We start from the raw sequence: 19,154 nt of genomic DNA, 5'->3' as shown, positions 1-19,154 counted from the left end.
AGCCAAATGAAAAGCAAACACTTGTGAACTACAACATTACATTAGAGGCAGCTAATCTCCTGAACTTTAAAGTCAATATAATCTCTCAATCAATTCTGATATTCATCTCATCTCAATAGATCCTAATAAGTATATTCTCCTTTCTAAATACTAGAAGACACTAAGGAAAAATGTAGTTCACAATTCTGGAGTTAGTGTTTTTAGAAACTCAGTAGATCTCAAGAATTATAGTGTAATCAATGAAAGCAAATTGTTTTTCTGCTCTCCAAAAAACATTTTACACCTGGAATTAGCAGACCATCAGCCACTCAACACTATCCCAACTTTATGAGCATGACTCCTTTAAAAATTAACCATTGCCTCTAGCTAAACTTTGAAAACAAGGGGGGGGAAATCCCAAATCTCTGTAATACTAGGACTAATTCCAACATATTCACAATGTTTGTGAGCAATATAAGAGAACTGGACATTTAAAAAACTGAGATTTCCAAATTTAAATAAAGGTAAGATCTAAGAAAAGCACACTAAATGAAGATTCCTCCATTACTAAAGAAATATTTTGAAAGGCACAGGAGACATGCAATTTTAAATGGCAACCCCCTACTGAGGAGGTGACCTGAATCCATTTTGAAAAACAAAAGATTTAACTACTATCTGTGACACTGCCTAATTTTTCTTGGTAAAGACGACTCAAAAGATTTCAGACCTTTTTTTTTTAAAAAAAAAAAAGCAGATAACTGCATTTATGGTCGTCTGACTTCCAACAAGGGTAGCAAGACAAGTCAATGGGGAAACAAGAGTCTTGTCAACAAATGATGATGAGTCAACTGCACATCCACATGCCAAAGAAAGTAACCCTGACCTCACACTGCATACAAAAATTAACTTGAAATGAATCAAAGACGTAAATGAAAAAGTGAAAAAGTTAAAAGTACTTTCTCCTCCTTGGCACTGCCTACAGAGATGACAGCCATCCCCTACTTGGCATCATGGCTGCCCTCAGACCTCTGGGGAAGCCCAAGATTGTTAAAAGGAAGATCAAGAAGTTCATCTGGCACCAGTTGGACCAATATGTCAAAATTAAGCACAATTGGTGGAAACCCAGAGGCACTGACAGTAGGGTGCACAGAAGATTCAGGGCAGATCTTGATGCCCAGCAATGCTTATAGGAGCAACAAGAAAACAAGGCACATGCTGCCCAGTGGCTTCTGAAGTTCCCAGTCCACAATGTCAAGAAGCTTGAAAAGCTAGTGATATGCACCAAATCTTACTATGCAGAGATTACACACAAAGTCTCCTCCAAGAACCTCAAAGCCACTATGGAAAGAGCAGCTCAGCTGGCCATCAGAGTCACCAATCCCAATGCTAGGTTACATGCGAAAAAAATGAATAGACAGCTTATGTTTACATTGTATTTGTATTTTTAAAAATCCCATAAAACTATCAAAAAATCTTAAATTATTAATGTCTTAGAACAAAACACAGTGGTAAAATCTTCATATCCTTAGATTAAGCAATGCTTTCCTAGATATGACACCAAAAATAAAAGTGATAAAAGAAAAAATAGATAGGAGTGCCTGGGTGGCTCAGTTGGTTAAGTGTCTGCCTTAGGCCTCGGGTCATGATTCCAGGGTCCTGGGATTAAGCTCTCTGTTCAGCGAGGAGTCAGCTTCTCTCTCTCCCTCTGCCCCTATTCCCTGCTCCTGCTCTCTCTCACAAAGAAAATCTTTAAAAATAGAAAATAGATAAACTGGACTCCATTAAAACTAAAACACTTGTGCTTCAAAGGGCACTAAGAGAAAAAACTCAGAAGGGAGTTTTATAAAACATGTCTGATAACTGACTTATATCTAAAATATAAACAGAACTATTACAACTCTAAAAAAACCCACAAATAACTCATACATTTTAACAAAGAAGATATATGCTAGTGAATGAACACATGAGAAGATGCTCAATATCATTAGCCATCAAGGAAACACAAGTCAAAAGTATAATCAGATACCATTTTATGAGACATCAATAGGATGGCTATAATCAAAGAAAAATAGTAACAATCATTAGTGAGAATGTGGAGAAACAAACTTTCATACACTGCAGGTAGGAATATAAATTGCAGCCACTGCCTGGCAGGTCTTCAAATAGTTAAGGATAGAATTACCATATGACTCAGCAATTCAACTCCTAGGTGCATACTCAAGAGAAATGAAAACATATGTCCACACAAATACTTGTACCCAAGAGAACTGAAAATACAGTTGACCCTTGAACAACATGAGTTTGAACTACACAGGTCCACTTATATAAGGATTTTTTATAGAACAGTACTGTAGATATATTTTCTCTTCCTTATGATTTTCATAGTAACATTTTATCTTCTCTAACTTAATTGTAAGAACATAAAATACATATGACATACAGAATATGTATTAACTGATTATGTTATTGATAAGGCTTCTGGTTAACAGGAAGCTAAGTTTTTGGAGAGTCAAAAGTTAATATGCAAATTTTCAACCATGCATGCATTCAGCACTCCTAACCACCAAGGTGTTCAAGGATCAACTGTGAATGTGCCCACAAAAAACTCTCATTCATGAAAGCATTATTCATAATAGCCCAAAAGTGGAAACAAACTAAATATCCATCACTTGATGAACAGATAAATGAATAGATAAATACAATCAAATATTATTCAGCAATAAAAAGAAATGAAGAGTAACATTCCATTGTCTGGATATACCATAGTTTGTTTATTCATCCACCCACTAATAGGCATCTTAATTGCAATGTGAATAAAGTTGCAATAAACAACTGTGTACAAATTTTTTAAGTGGACAATTTAAAACTCCTTTGGATAAATACCAAGGAATATGATTGCTAAGTTGCAGGTAAGAGTATGTCTAGTTTTTTAAGAAACTGCTGAACTATCCTCCAAAATGGCTATATCAGGGACACCTACCTGGGTGACTCAGTGGTTGAGCGACTGCTTTCGGCCCAGGGAGTGATCCAAGAATCCTGGGATTGAGTCCCACATCGGGCTCCCTGCCCTGCATCTGTCTCTGCCTATGTTTCTGCCTCTCTCTCTCTCTCTGTTTCTCATTAATAAATAAAATATTTAAAAAAAATGGCTATAGGGCAGCCTGGGTAGCTCAGTGGTTTCCTTTAGCCCAGGGTGTGATCCTGGGGACCCGGGATCAAGTCCTGCATTGGGCTCCCTGCATGGAGCCTGCTTCTCCCTCTGCCTGTGTCTCTGCCTCTCTCTTTCTTTCTGTGTCTCTCATGAATAAATAAATAAAATCTTTTTAAAAAATGACTATATAATTTTGCATTCCCACCAGCAATATTATGGGAGTTCCTGCTGCTCCACATCTTTATCAGCATTTGTTGTTAGTGTTCTATATTTTAGCCAGTCTAACAGACATGTGGTAGTATCTCATTGTTGCTTTAATTTTAATTTCTCTGATAATATATGATGTGGACATTTTTTCATATGCTTATTTGCCAACTATGTATCTTTTCTGGTAAGCTGTTAAGGTTTTTGGTGCATTTTTTAACTTGGTGGTTTCTTTTCTTCTTGTTGAGTTTTAAGCATTCTTTGTGTATTTTGAATAAAAGTCCTTTATTTGATGTGACTTTTATAAAGACTTTCTCCTAGTCCCTGGCTTATCTTCTCATTCTTTCAACAGTGTCTTTTGCAGAACATAAGTTTTTAATTTTAATGAATCCCACCTTATCAATTATTTCTTTCATGAATTGCGCCTTTGGTGCTATATCTAAAAAGTCATCACTATGTACAAAGTCATCTAGATTTTCCCTACATTATCTTCTACAAATTTTATACTTTTGTATGACATTTAGGTCTGTGATCCACTTTGAGTTAATTTTTGCAAAGTATGTATGGTCTGTGTCTAGCTTCAGTTTGCCAGTACCATTTGTTGAAGAGATTCTCTTTGCTCCCTTGTACTACACCTTTGCTCCTTTGTCAAAGATCTATTTCTGGGCTCTCTATTCTGTTCCATTGATCTAACTGTATATTCTTTTGCCAGTACCACATTGTCTTGATTACTGTAGCTTGATAGTAGCAAATTTTGAAGTTGAGTAGCAACATGGCAGAAACTTAAATCATATTACTAAGCAGAAATCAATCTGAGAAGGCTACATACTATACGATTCCAACTGCATGACATTCTAGAAAATGCAAAACCATGAAGATAACAAAAAAATCATTGGTTGCTGGGGGAATGGGGAGGGCAGAGATGAACAGGCAGAGCAGAGGATGTTTAGGGCAGTGAAAAATACAGTAATGGATATACGTCAATTATACATTTATCCAAATCCACAGAATGTATAAGACCAAGACTAAACCCTAAAGTAAACTATGAACTCTGGTTGATAATGATGCATCAATATAGCAAATGTACCACTCTGGTGAGTAACACTAATAATGGGGGAGGCTATGCATGTGTGGGGATGGTGAAATCTCTGTATCTTCTGTTATATTTTGCTGTGCACTTAAAACCACTCTAAAAAAAATAGTCTCTAAAAAAATTGTTTTAAAGATTTGTTCATTTTGGTGAGGGGGAAGAGAGAGGAGAGAGGTATACTGTCCACTAAGCATAGAGCCCGATGCAGGGCTCAATCTCCCCATCCTGAGATCATAACCTGAATCAAAACCAAAAGTGCTCAACCAACTGAGCCACTCAGGAGTCCCTAAAAAAAAATTTTTAAAGAACTGATAGGTTAGTGGAGGGGAGGGTGGGGAGGGAGATGAGGTAACTGGGTGATGGACATTAAGGATGGCACGTGATGTAATGAGCACTGATTATTATATAAGACTGATGAACCACTGACCCCTACCTCTGAAACTAATAATACACTAAATGCTAATTAATTTAATTTAAATTTTTTAAAAAATTTTAAAGTGTAAACAACTTGGATTCTATAACCCATTTAATGTAACTTCGGGATCTATTTAGGGAAGTTTGGAATATTTAGGAATATTGTATTTCATTTATTGAAGTATTTTAGATGGAGGGGATTAGAAAGCTAATGGCAACTGCTGTTTGACGGTACAAAATAAAAAATGTTTAACTATAAAACAATAAAAATAAAAAAAGAACTGATAGATTCTACAACATAAACTATGATTATCTATGTTCAGTAAAAGATACCAGTCACAAAAGACCATGTATTCTATGAAGTCCAGAAAAAAAACTATGAACACTCTCTCCAGAAAGACATATAAGCATATAAAATATTTAAACACCACTTCAGGATTTATTTGACTATCTTACATTCCACATTCCATGAGCTTTCTGATTTATTTTTGCTTTATTTTTCACGTACATAAACATATCATGAATTTTCTTAAAGATTTATTTATTTTAGGGATAGAGAGAGAGCATGGGGTGAAGGCCAAAGGTAGAAGGAGGGAGAGAATCTCAAGCAGATTCCCCACTGAGTGCAGAGCCCAAAGCGGGGCTCAATTTCATGAACCTGAGATCATGACCTGAGCCGAAATCAAGAGGTGAATGCTTAACCAAGCCACCCAGGCACCCCAAACATATCATGAACTTGAAAGTACAGCCAGTGTAGCCAGTGTAAGGTTAAATGGGTGGGAATTATGCAGAGAGGATAGGAAAATCACAAGTTATTTCACTGCACACATACTAAGTGCCCACTATGTACCAAGCACCTGAACTGAGCTTAGATCTCACCTTAACCTGCGAATCTCTCCTAATAAATGTTACAAATTTGCTTCTAAACTTTTTTTTAAATTTTATTTATTTGTTCATGAGAGACACACACAAGAGAGAGGCAGAGACATAGACAGAGGGAGAAGCAGGCTCCATGCAGGGAGCCTGACGCAGGACTCGATCCCAGGATTCCAGTATCACACCCAGGGCCAAAGGCAGTCACTAAACCACTGAGCCACCCAGGGATCCCCTGATTCTAAACATTTTTAAAGGGAAACCCCTTCTTTCCAAAATTAAAAATAATTTTGCATTTTTAGGATCCTTTAAATTAACTCCTTATATTTGTTATCAATCATTAACATAAATGAGGAACGTACATAATAACACTAAGAAATAACATTAGGATTATAAGGAATAAATTTTCCTCCTCAAGGTAAAAACAAAGGCCACTGGAGTTACCTACTGTACAATCCTTTGGTCTCTCCAGAGACAGCATATCTAACTTTCAATTTAAGCACACTGGAAATGACTGCTAATGACATCTATCAGTTCTTGTCTTTTGTTTTCTTCATCATACATGGGTTTTGAATTTCCACATCAGACAGCTGCTCAAGGCCACGGTTCTATACAGGCAAATACAAAGGTGTCTCCTTTCTCATCATATTGGCTGCATTCCCTCTCCACTTTTCTATCAGCTCTCTTTACCTGATCCTTCCACCCTTTGGCATAAATTCCCATGATGCTTTCTCTGATGGACACAGCTGTCTCTACTTATTTTACAGTCCCATCATTGTATTCATACATAACTGAGGCACTCACAATTGTATTATACAAGAGCTTTTCAAACTACTTTGGAAATCAAATGCTTGTGCGATCAAAACAATATCCTCATTAGGGAGAGAATTTGCCATTCTATGTAGGCTTCAGTCGGTTCTAATTCTTCAAGAACTAGAAACCAATCACTGGAGAAAAAATATGGCACAAGCAAATGGGTTGCAATAAATACTATTCTCAGTGTGCCTACCGGCTCAGCTACATCTTTTTAGTGCTCAGGCAAACTGGCTTATATACATGGGCTAGCCCAAATTGAGAGAAACATGACTCTTCCACCTGCTAAAAGTTTCAGTCTGGGTAGAGGAAGGGGGTGGGGAGAATATGCAGTAATTAAAGAAAAAGAAGCTTCTTTCAAGTTAGAAAATAGCTCATTTGTTCCTTGATCTTAAATATCAGGCTATGCTAAATTTTGTTCAATGTGTTGATATAAATCACTTTAGGTGAAGCTGCTCTCAGAGACAGGAAGCTAAATTCCTTCATACAAATATTTGCCAAATATCATCAACTTTACCAACCCTATGTCACTCACATAAATCCAATCTCTAGGGTTTTCCAGTCAAGTAAAATAATATGTAACTAACAATGAGCTACTTCTTAACACAAATACAAATGAGGTATGTTACCATTATAGGTCCAGGATTCAGAGATGAAGAGTTTGAGAAGAGCTGTTGTGGAATGCTACAACAGATAGTACTCAGAGGATAAGGAGAAAAATCACAAACTTGTGTGTTGTCACTGCTATCAATGCTTCCTCAACTCTGTTTTTATGTAAACTATATGTTCAAATATAATATACATACAGAAGCACCCAAATCAACAAAGTGAACATATACATACATAAGCAGTACCCAAAACAAAACAAAACAAAATCCCAGGACATTATAGAAATCCAAAAGCCCTCTCATATACCTTTCCAGCCCTCTTCTCCCAAGCTGTGTACTATCCTGCCTTCTAACAACTATATTAAACATCTGTCCACAAAAGATATCACTGCATTCTAATACACAGTTTATTACACTTATTTCTATCTTTTATCCACAGAAGTGATAGTTGTACTTTTATACTAGCCTGTTATTCAATGTTTTAAGTAACATACATTTCAGATTTAATGAAATACACACTAAATAGGTGTTACGGCATCCTCAAATCATGAGAGCCATTTTATAAATACTACACTGAAAGAAGAGGTGATAATCCTAATGGATCAGGAATAACTAAAAATTCACTTCTGGGGGCCTCAAGCCACTTGACCAGGACTTACTAATGAAACAATATGTCACTTATAAAGCACCTGACTGCAATACTATAAACACTGCTGATCCAATTAGATCTCTTCTTATAATGAACAATTCACAGAATAGAAGAGAGCCTAATACTTTAATAATACTTATTTCAACTATTCAGTGGTTCAGCAATGCAGAGGGAAGCATTTAGGACTACATGACAAACATGTCCCAAAGGGGGCACCTGGGTGGCTCAGTTGGTTAAGCGGCTGCCTTCAGCTCAGGTCACCATCCCAGGGTCCTGGGATTGAGCCTCATGAAGTTGAACTCCCTGCTCAGTGGGGAGTCTGCCTCTCCCTCTGTCCCTTCCCCTGCTTGTGCTTTCTCTTTCAAATAAATAAATGTCCCAAAGGATATCAACTAAAAAACAAAGAACAAAGGCATTAAGAAAGGGTAATAAAAAAAAAAGAAAGAGTAATAATGATTCACTCTCCCATTCATTTTTATCAGACTTCACTAATAGTTTGTACTTCCTAAAGGCTCATAAAACAGAAGCTCCTATTCCTAAAAGGGGAAATACTCCACAGATACTGGACAGATACTCAAGAGCAGTGACTATAAACACATAATTTTCAAATTTCAGATTTTCTGGATTTAGTCCAACACAATATGTAGGAGAAACTTCACTCATATATACATATATATATTCACTTTTTAAAATATCCACCAAACACTATTAATTTCCAGCTCAGACCTATATATAATTTTTTTTCTTTTTTTTTTTTGCCCCGCCCCCGCCTGCCTCCCTATATCTAATTTTTCCTGGAGATCAATACTAATCCTAAATTAACAATTTTCTTCCTCATGTGATGACTTGTAACAGAGTTGCACTACATTCTAAACTATTCTGGCTAACTAAACATCTTGGAAAAGGACCCCCTGATACTGTGAAACCAGAAAACAGTTGTGATAAATGTTTTTCATCTTCAGCAAATTGAGTTTTATTCTTACAAGAAGCAAAAATAAACATCAGTTACATTTAAAGTTAGCTAGAATATAATGGATATGCTACATTTTCCATTTAGACTTTCAACCAAATCAAGCTAAGTAACTTTGCTCTCAAGGAGATCACTGTCTAGTGGCAAAGATAGAACAAATAAACAGAAAATGCATACAATAACGTAGAAAGTTAAGTGTCTTAACAGAGGCAAAGATTACATGTAATAAAACATTCCCAAAGGGTGTTGAGTAATAGAAGAGGTCTGTAATCAAATAAACATAAGAAATACAGAAAAGCAGTAAATAAATTTAAGCAGATTAAAATACCAGTCACCATTGCCATTCTCCAATAGGCAAGCATTTCCTGAGTATATTTGATGAGAGCATCCTGATTCCCACAGTATGTTGAAGGTCTAGTGTTCTGCCAACAGACTTTGGGCATTGCTACCTTTGGAAACTTAAAAGAAGGCGAGGTTGCTTTAAGCTAAAGGTGTCAGGAAATAATTCACATTAGAACTAATACAGACACTGAGCCTAGAAATGCAGGATCAAGACATTTTAGGAAGGAAAGGTGCTAGTGTAAAGACCAATTCAGACAGGAAAATAAAGCAACAGTGCACCTGCAAAGAAAGAGAATAATGGAGTTCGAAGTAAATGTGGCATATGCATATGCATGAAAAGGAATTGTAGAAATAAGGAGTTAGCAAGGATATTGGATATTGATAAAGGTTTTTGTGTGTGAAAAACCCTGGGAGTTTAGATGATAGGAAATGTACAAGATACATGTTCCTATTAGTCCAGGACATTTCTAATATACATGTTTACCAGACTTGGTAGATGGCATTCCTACTGTATTTGTGGCAGTGGCAGGCAGAAGCAATGGTTTGGGTCCAGTGATGTCTGGCAACACTGCATACCCAGTTATCAGCTGCCCTCCACTCACTCCAGACTGGGGAGCTCAGGATGTGTGGTCTTCTCTTCGACTACCCAGCGGTCTTGGCTGTTCGACCATACTTTCCCCAGAAGGATCAGCTCAGTTTGCTGCTCAGATATTTGGATTAAACAACCATTTGGTATGGGCTAAACTTCGAGCAAGTATATTGAACACATGGATTTCCTTGAAACAGGCTGACAAGAAAATCCGAAAGGGCAATTTATAAAACATCATTGCTTTTTTTTTTTTTTTTTTTGTAGAAAAACTATACATTTCTTGTTTAGTTTCAGAAAAAAATCAAGATGAAAAGTTTTTAAATCATTCAAAATAATAAAATTTACTAGTGAATAAAAAAAAAAAGAATTAAATTAATATGGCATTTGTTCAAATCAAAAGACCTCAGTTTTGATGATAAATTATATCATTTGGTAATGACTTTTGGAAAGGTATAAATGAAAAAGACTGTCCATGAATTGATAATTGTTGAAACTGGGTAAGTGCATGGCAGTTCATTATACTACTACTTTCTTTAAATAACAGTATGTACTTCCCAAAATTAAAAAAAAAAAATTAAGTGACATTCACAGGAGATAAAATAGTATTTCTATGGCACTAGTAACTTAATAAAACAATATTTTCACCTTATCACTAAATGTTTATCAAATAAGAAAAATTATTAAAAATCAAAACACATGTAAAAAGTAACTAAAAAATTATCTTCTTTCTGCAAGAACTTCATAATTTCAAGTAAGAATGAAAACTAAGAAGAATAGTTGCTCTCCTTTTGCTTAAGGATATTTTCATTCTTTTTTCCACTATAAATGGTTTGGGAAGCTATAGTAAAAATTACAGTAAAATCCCAAGAATATATGAAATTTCTTTAACTGCATTCTTTGACAATGTGCCGGTTTCTATACTCATTCTGCCAAATGATTCAAGAGTTTAAAGTATTTGCTTTTTTCTGTCAGACAGAAAATCTGTAAGTGGACCCAAATCAGAACATTCCACAAATTCTTCTATTGCAAAATCTCAAACTGCAAAATATTCCTCCAGAAAACTGGCAAATATTGTCAATATAAAAAACAAAGCTTTTTAAAAGATAAATTGTATTTATAGCCTATGGTATTATAGGTTTTTAAAAAAATTCTTATATGTAGGTCCTTATCAAAGGGATACTGCAATTCAATGTTTATAGCATTACCAACAACACCCAAGTTATGGAAAGAGCCCAAATGTCCATTGACTAATAAATGGGTAAAGAAGATGTGGTATATATGTGTGTGTGTATATATATATGTGTATATATATATATATACACATACACACACACACACAATGGAATATTATTTAGCCATCAGAAAGAATGAAATCTTGCCATTTGCAATGACAGGGATAGAGCTAGAGAGTATTATGCTAAGCAAAATAAGTCAGAGAAAGACAAATATCATATGATTTTATTCAGATGGAATTTAAGAAACAAAACAGATGAACATGGGGATGGGAGAGCAAATCAGAAAACAGACTCTTAACTATAGCAAACAAACTGATGGTTACTGGAGGGGAGATGAGCAGGGGTATGGATTAAATGGGTGATAGGTATAAAGGACAGCACTTGTGATGAGCACTGGCTATTGTAAGTGATGAATCACTAAATTCTACAGCTGCAACTAATGCTACACTGTATGTTAACTGAAATTTAAATAAGAACTTGAAGAAAAAAATGAAACAAATACATTTCCATCATCTGTTACATAACATTCATGTTAGTAGAAACAAGTGTCATTCATATGTAAGAGATATACAATTAAAGACATAAGGTATATCTACATCATTTTATGCAAAATTTTATTAGACCATCTAAGCTTAAAAGTTACTGTTATCGTATAATTTTGTCCATTTTCTCCAATAAAACAGAGTACTCTAAAAGGTCTATTCTCATTTCAATGCATCAAAAATATTACAAAGCCTGCATACTTCAAATCTAATTATAAATTCAATACATAAATCAGGTGATTTTATGCTACGTGAAACAAGTCAGAGAAAGACAAATATATGATTTCACTCATATGTGAAATTTAAGAAACAAAACAAATGATCAAAGAAGAGACAAACAAACAAAAAAAAACTTAAATACAAAAACAAACTAGGGGGCGGGGAGGATGGGTGAAAGAGGTAAAAGGATTAAGAGTGAACTTGTTGGGCAGTCCCGGTGGCTCAGCCCTTTAGGGCCACCTTCAGTGTGATGCTGGAGACCCAGGATTGAGTCCCACGTGGGGCTCCATATATATGGAGCCTGTTTCTCCCTCAGCCTGTGTCTCTGCCTCTCTCTCTCTCTCTCTCTCATGAATAAATAAACAAAATCTTAAAAAAAAAATTAAAACAATAAAAATAATAAAAAAAAGTTAACTTGTTATGATAAGCACTGAGTAATGTATAGGATTGCTGTATTACTATATTGTACACCCGAAACTAATAGAACACTGTATGTTCTTGAATTATACTTGAATTTAAAAAATTTTTAAATCTAATGCTTTTAAATTGTTCCCATATAATTAGCTTAATTTTTCTTTTAAAATTCTATACTGGGTATTTAATTACTGAAAATCTATATTTTGTACCTACTTCCAAAAAAACTACATTTTAAATGTGCTCTATAAGATAAAGATTTCTAGTAACTTATTTGTATTTATTAACTTCTCTTCAGACACTGATACCCAACACTTATTACAAAGAAAGAAACAGATCTATTGGCAAGTACAGTATCACTTTCAACATACACAGTCCAGTAGAGCCTAATGTTTAAATAAGGTTTAAATTTCAAGACATACGTTGTCATTTAAATAAACTATCTTAACATATAATGATTTGGAATTTTTTCCTTCAATTTTACACTCAGCCGAGGCAGCAAAAGCTGTTAGTATGTTTTAAAAAGAAAAAAGAAAGTAGCTCTATGCTCCTGACTTTATTTTAAAAGGTAAAAGCATACAGTGGAGGGCTGGGCCTTCTGTCCGCAAACCCAATAAAGAGACTAGTACCACTGGGGAAAAAAAAAAAAAAAGGTAAAAGCAGCTACCAAGGAATATAGACTCTAGTGTAAAATTACTATGGAGTCACAACTGAGATATTTGACTTGCAGAAGCCAAGACACACATATCTTTGATTAATGATGAAGGACAGAAGACCACTGATAAAATGTGAGATAAATGCTCAGGAAAACCTGGTATCTGAATCTGGCTGAGGTGTTCATACTCTATCCTGAATCACTGCTCTGTAGTCCACATATATGGAGGTAATGGATAGATTCCCATATGATTCCTTAGACACATTCTATTTCTCTAATTGTTTTAATTATAATAATGAGTAATATAAATATATTAATGCATAAGACCTGTCTGAGAAGAATATGCTAAAATAGGCCATGTAATATCCAAAGTTTCCCATATTGTGTATAAAATACATTTGTGAATGAAGATGTTATTAACAAATATATACTCAAAAACTTATTTTCTTACATATAGAATGTGACAATATAAGATCATGCCTAATGATCTGCATTTAATAATTATTAACCATAAATAAATATCTGATCACCATAAAATCAATGACAGCTGGATTAATGTACTCATTCATTCAAGAAATATTTAATGAGAGCCTATACTGTGTTAGTTTAATGTCCCAGGGGCTAGAGATATGAATGGTATACCTTAGGCCTTGTGAGAAAACAAAAAATATTTCAGTAAACATGAACTCCATTATTATCTTTGTCGACCTCTGAGACACTATCACAAGTTCAAGGAGACAAGTTGTCATAATTCTTCCTCCTAGTCTACCAAATTATAAACTATGTTATAATAAATTATGAATTATGTGTTATAGATTATATATGTTTATAATTACATATAAATGATACTGTATTAGTTATCTCAAGAACATGATCTCTTATCAGATAAGATAATATCTACTACCCAGGAGTTAATACATAGTAGATATTAACTAAACAATTAATGAATAAGTATGTAAATAGTTGATATTTCAAGAACGACAGCAATATAGCCGGATTCTCTACTTGTAACAAAACAGATCTGTTCTAACAAAACCAACTCTGCAGTACATGCATAATCAGACTCTTTGGAAAAAACAGCTAGAGCTTTGGTGGGAGAGTTATAGAAGTTAACATATAAAAGATAAGAATGAAAACTACTGTTTTGCTAGAGGGTAGTGAAAAAAAAATTCTAACTCCAGACTTACTTTGGACTCATTTCTCCTTGGAATCTCCACCCTGTTGACCTGCCCTACAAATCTTAGACTTGCCTGCCCCTATAAGTGCATGAACCAAATCCTTTCATAAAAAGAATCAGCTGGCCAATTAGTGAGTATGTGTGTGGCTCCAGATTCTGTACTTATTCCTGCACTTTCAAACACTACTACAAGTTGTGGGAGATGGAAGAAGAAGGAAGGAGAGAAAGAAAGACTGGCCCATTTCTCTAAGTTTTAAATCCCTCAGGTATGATAATCTTTTTAAGTAGGTTATGTTAATGAAGTAACTTAACAATGGCTTTGAGAGTAGGAAATAACTACATGAACCTAACTTAATCAAATTACTCACAAGGAGAAACTGAGGCAACACAGTACCAGGCTTGCTCAATATCAGGAAAAAAATGTGTTGTGGGTTGTAAATACATACTATAAAACTAGATAGTAAGTCAGAGATCCAGGAAAACACAGGAATATCACACTAATTGAATAACCACAAAATACTGATGTTACTATTACAATCACTAAGTTTGATGATTCTATCAAAAGTATAAACTTAAATGCATACTATAGAAATAAACCAAGTTGATACATACTTGTGACAAAAAATTTTTTTGTGAAAGTACAGCTATCAAAGGCAGCAATTTTCTCCTGCAAGACTACAACGAGGATCCTAAAATTAGAGGGGAAAAAAACAAAACAAAAAAAAAGAATGTGAAATTCTGTAAGTTAAATCATAAATAAGCTAAATCACTAGATTTAAAGAAGTATCTACCAATGCAATTTAGGCAAGAAACATCACCCTCTTAAAATATAAAAACAGAACCATAAAATCCTTACCATAATCAAGAGGGACATGATTAGAAGAAGAAAAGTCACAGAACTACAGCTCAAAACATTATTTTCCTCTAAATAAAATTTTATTTGCATTCAGTATAAATCAAATAAATCTATCTTCATCAGGAATGTATGAAATCAATAAACTACTGGCTATTTACTAAAAGTGTTTCTCCAGTGCTGGCTCAAAGTCATGGAATTAAACATAAAATGGATTTATGTACCCTGTCACTTAAAATGATTGCTGAATTTCCTAACACCAGAGAAAAAGAAAGAAAGAAAACTCAGATAACTGTTATTCAATATAAATGAGTCATTTCTGATTGACTCACTATATTAAAAATTAATCAGAATCCGTATGAACTATTATTTCTCCAGGAACCAAGATTCGTAAAAAAAATTAGGAAAATAATTTAGTTATAAAATATTTTATAATCAAAATTTCTAAAATACATTCAAAATGTATTTTATTAATTCTGTTTTAGAGTATTTCTCCTGTATAACATTAATATAGAGATCCAAATTTCAAAGGTATTTTAATAATCAAATAAAAGATTATAATTGTTAAATACTTAACATACTCAGAGTGTTTTTTCCAAATTTGGGGGAGGTAAATCTGAGTAACAGATGTTAATGATGAGTGGGGAAAAAAGAAAATGTTGTCTTTAACATCCATGCTTTATTAATCTTGTTCATTTGCTAATGCAGAACAAAATCCTTAACACAGCTGACAACACATAATAAATGATTCTGTCATGGCACTTAACGTAAGAAACCAACCAATCATCAGACCCAGGTTAAAAGGCTTAGGGAATCCATAATAAGAAGGTGACAAACTCAAATGAGAGAAATGCAGAAAGAGAGATGAAAAGGTATTCTTATAATCAAGCAGCCCGTCCCCATAATATAGTAACATACAAAATCATTTCCACCAGGATGGTTTAATTTATTATGAATATTGCAAAGTCCAAAAGACTGTGCCATACAGCTGATCTGCCAAACCAACTACAGAATTAACCAGGGAAAGACCTCGTGAATCAGGTTTGACATTTTATAAAGCAAAAGCTAAGCAGTATCCTGAAACCCACAGTATGGCTTTTCTTCTAACTCTTACCACATCTGAATTCGTGCAACTTCTAAGTGAAAAGTCAATTTCTAAAAATTACATAAATAAACAGATTGTTTTTGTTTTTGAACATATCTTCGTTTTTCTTAAAAAAAGGAGAGAATATGAACCTTTGCTACATCAACCAAATATCCAGAGAATTTCATAATCGCTTTTCATTAATGACATCTCATATTCATAAATCACTTTTGTCTGCTTTTACTCCTACTCACAAGTTTCACAATCATTACTTATGACTATGAAAAGATTAACTGTATTAATTTTCAAGTTAATTTATATCTGTTAAAATAGTAAATGTGCTCATTACTTCACGGCTAAAATTAAAAGTAATAAACACAAAAATATTTGTTATAAGAAAAGTTGGCCTAACTGTATCATCCAGAATCACAGTACTTGGAACAAATGCAGATTTACTATAAGAGTTTAAAAAAATAATGCAAGAAATGCTTTTTTAAACTGCACTGTGTTTTTTCTATTTTCTAGTATATTTGTGTATTTGTAATACAAGTAAATTGGGATGTAAAAATCTTATTTGTACTTAACCTCCCTTTTCAAGTGTATTCATGTCTCCATTTGGCTAAAAATGCAAGTAATCTATTTTCTGAGAGCACAAAAGACACTTGAAGAAGAGCTTACATTATATTTTCCCAGGTTAAATATATTACCCACTGGATCCAACCATTCAATAATGTTGATTCTGAATAATTTGATGTGTCATTAGATAATTACATTATCCCAGCAATAATATTTCTGTTTCCTATAATTTTTAGTTCAATATTACTTGAAGTATAAATATGCATAATAATTAGATCTTCACTATGAACTGCACACTATCACTGAACAGCTTTTCTTTGTCCTATTTCATGTTTTTGTACTTGAATTCGAATACTTTTATCATTAGTATCAAAGCCCACATGTTCTTTTAGTTTATATTTGTCAGGTATGTCTTTACCTTTCTGAGTCACTCTTTGAATCCCTTTAAAATCTAACCAGAGAGTCTTTTATTACAAAATTTATTTTATATTGACACACCATAAATTATTGTGTTTTCCATGATCCATGTGTTTGCTTTTTGATAAGATGTAAGATTTACAGTTTCCATCCATGACCTCGATCAAGACATTTACCACTGTAGGGCTGTAGTTTTTTCTCAAATATAAAAGGAAATGTTGGGGGGTTTTTTTGGAACAGAAGATTCTTAAAGTCCCCCTTCCTCCCCTAACGTTCAGTGGCTATAAATTAATTCTTCATTATCATTAGGTCAGGTTCAACCCAGATACAAGTATTTTCCTAGAGATTTCAACAAAACACATTTTAAGAAAGAAAAATCTATCTAGTCCAGGTTTTATCTTTACTATGAAATATAAAGAAATAACAATATTTAAAAGCCATTTTTATTGTTCAGAATATGCTTTGTTTTGATGAATGCTAACAGGAAAGTTATAGTTCGTATCATACCACAGAAGCACATACATTCTATATATTAAAAAGTTACGTTATACATGCAAAAAAGTTCCACAAAGCAATACTTAACCTTTGTACATTTGCTCAGATACCTTTTATTCTTTTCCATTTCTGTTTTTATTTATTTTATTTTTTTTCCATTTCTGTTTTTAAATGGTAGTTATGACTCACTAAACTTAATGGGTCAAGACTAGAAGTTTGAAAACATTAATTCAGAAATTTAACAGCTACTACATCTGGCAGAATTGAGAGGTATTTTGTGACTTCTTTAAAAAATAAGTCAAAGACGGTGAATAATACTAGTAGAGCTCTATATGCCCAGGAGGTACCTTACCTTAAACAAGAAACACATTAAGAAATGCTTACCGCTTGTTGCAGTGGAGATCATAGATAGGTGTTTTAAACTGAATAGACTTGACCATCTCCCCAGTACGAAGTGAATATAGATCTACACAACAGTAAGGTGGACTAGTGCTAAAAAAAAAAAAAAAAAAAAAAAAGACAAAAACCATTATTTTTTAAAACATGGGAGGGCCAGTAAACTCTGCATTTTCTTCTTCTTTTTAAAGATTTTATTTATTTATTTGACAGAGAGAGAGAGAGAGAGCACAAGCAGGGGGAGCAGCAGAGGCAGAGGGCAGTAAGCTCCCTGCTGAGCAAGGAGCCCAAAGCAGGGCTCGATCCCATGGGATCATGACCTGAGCCGAAGGCAGGCACTTAATTGACTGAGCCACCCAGGCGCCCCTACATTTTCTTATTAATATGATTGTAAAACCCCTAATTAACATAATATAAGGAAATTGATTTGAACTATTAAAAAATCATACTATATCCCAATCAACTCATTTCAGAAATGTAAAATTAGGGAAAAAGAAAATGAAACTCACCAAAATATTACTATAGAAAAGAAAAATCATAAGATTATCTTAATAAATGCAAAAGTATTTGATAAAATTAAAAACTTATTCATGACAAACATTAATCTAATACTGTAATAAATAAAATAAAAACTATCAATCATATATAATGGCAAAACACTGAAAATCTTCAAAATCAGGAACTAGACAAGAATATTCATTATTGAACCATATCTACTCAACATAATATGGAAGGTCCTGTACATAAGGCAAGAAAAGAATTACTACAAGGAAGAAATAAAGCTGTCATTATACTGGCTAAGAACTTGACTGTATAAGTATAAAACTCAATAATACAAATCTGTATGTCAAAATATACATAAAGACAACCCCACAAAAAAAAAAAAAAAAAAAAAGACAACCCCACAATAGGGGGCACCTGGCTGGTTTGGTTGGTTAAGCATCTGCCTTAGGCTCAGGTCATCAATCCCAGAGTCCTGAGATTGAGCCACATGTAATCCCTATAGTCAGGCTCCCTGTCTGCTTCTCCCTCTGCCCCTCCCCCTGCTCATGCTTGCACATTCTCACTCCTTCTCTGAAATAGACAACCCTACAATAAAGATGAACCATTAATATATGCATTCTTAACATGGACTGTTAATTAATATAGTAATTTATCTAGGTCACTAATACAATAGCACCTGTATTTTTATAAATTAAGCACAAACTATTATAAAGTAAAATTTTAAAATATATGTTGAATAAATGAATATACTGAATACCTCAGATTCAGTAAGATTTTGACATATTTACACAAAAAGAAAAGCAAGGCAAATACATTGAAGTATATACCATAGGCTGACAGACTTTCTAAACTTATACTGTTCTACCCTAATAAAAAATCCACCAGAATGAGACCTCATTCTACAA

General features: G+C 33.9%; 1 protein-coding gene across 7 annotated transcripts in view; it reads right to left on the bottom strand.

Annotated features, from left to right (window-relative positions):
* Positions 1-19,154, bottom strand: part of BCAS3 (BCAS3 microtubule associated cell migration factor) — a 592,235-nt gene that overhangs the window by 440,495 nt on the left and 132,586 nt on the right. For all 7 annotated transcript variants that reach the window (XM_041723949.1, XM_041723952.1, XM_041723951.1 and 4 more), the window contains exons 8-9: positions 17,734-17,841; positions 14,537-14,613 (exon numbers count right to left, since the gene is read on the bottom strand). In XM_041723949.1, coding sequence (XP_041579883.1) covers positions 14,537-14,613; positions 17,734-17,841 — 185 coding nt within the window. The remainder of the gene's footprint in view (positions 1-14,536; positions 14,614-17,733; positions 17,842-19,154) is intronic.

Source organism: Vulpes lagopus, chromosome 12, assembly GCF_018345385.1.
Source record: "Vulpes lagopus strain Blue_001 chromosome 12, ASM1834538v1, whole genome shotgun sequence".
Taxonomy (NCBI): domain Eukaryota; kingdom Metazoa; phylum Chordata; class Mammalia; order Carnivora; family Canidae; genus Vulpes; species Vulpes lagopus.
Note: the sequence above shows the minus strand (reverse complement) of the source record. Positions and strands in the feature narration are given on the sequence as shown.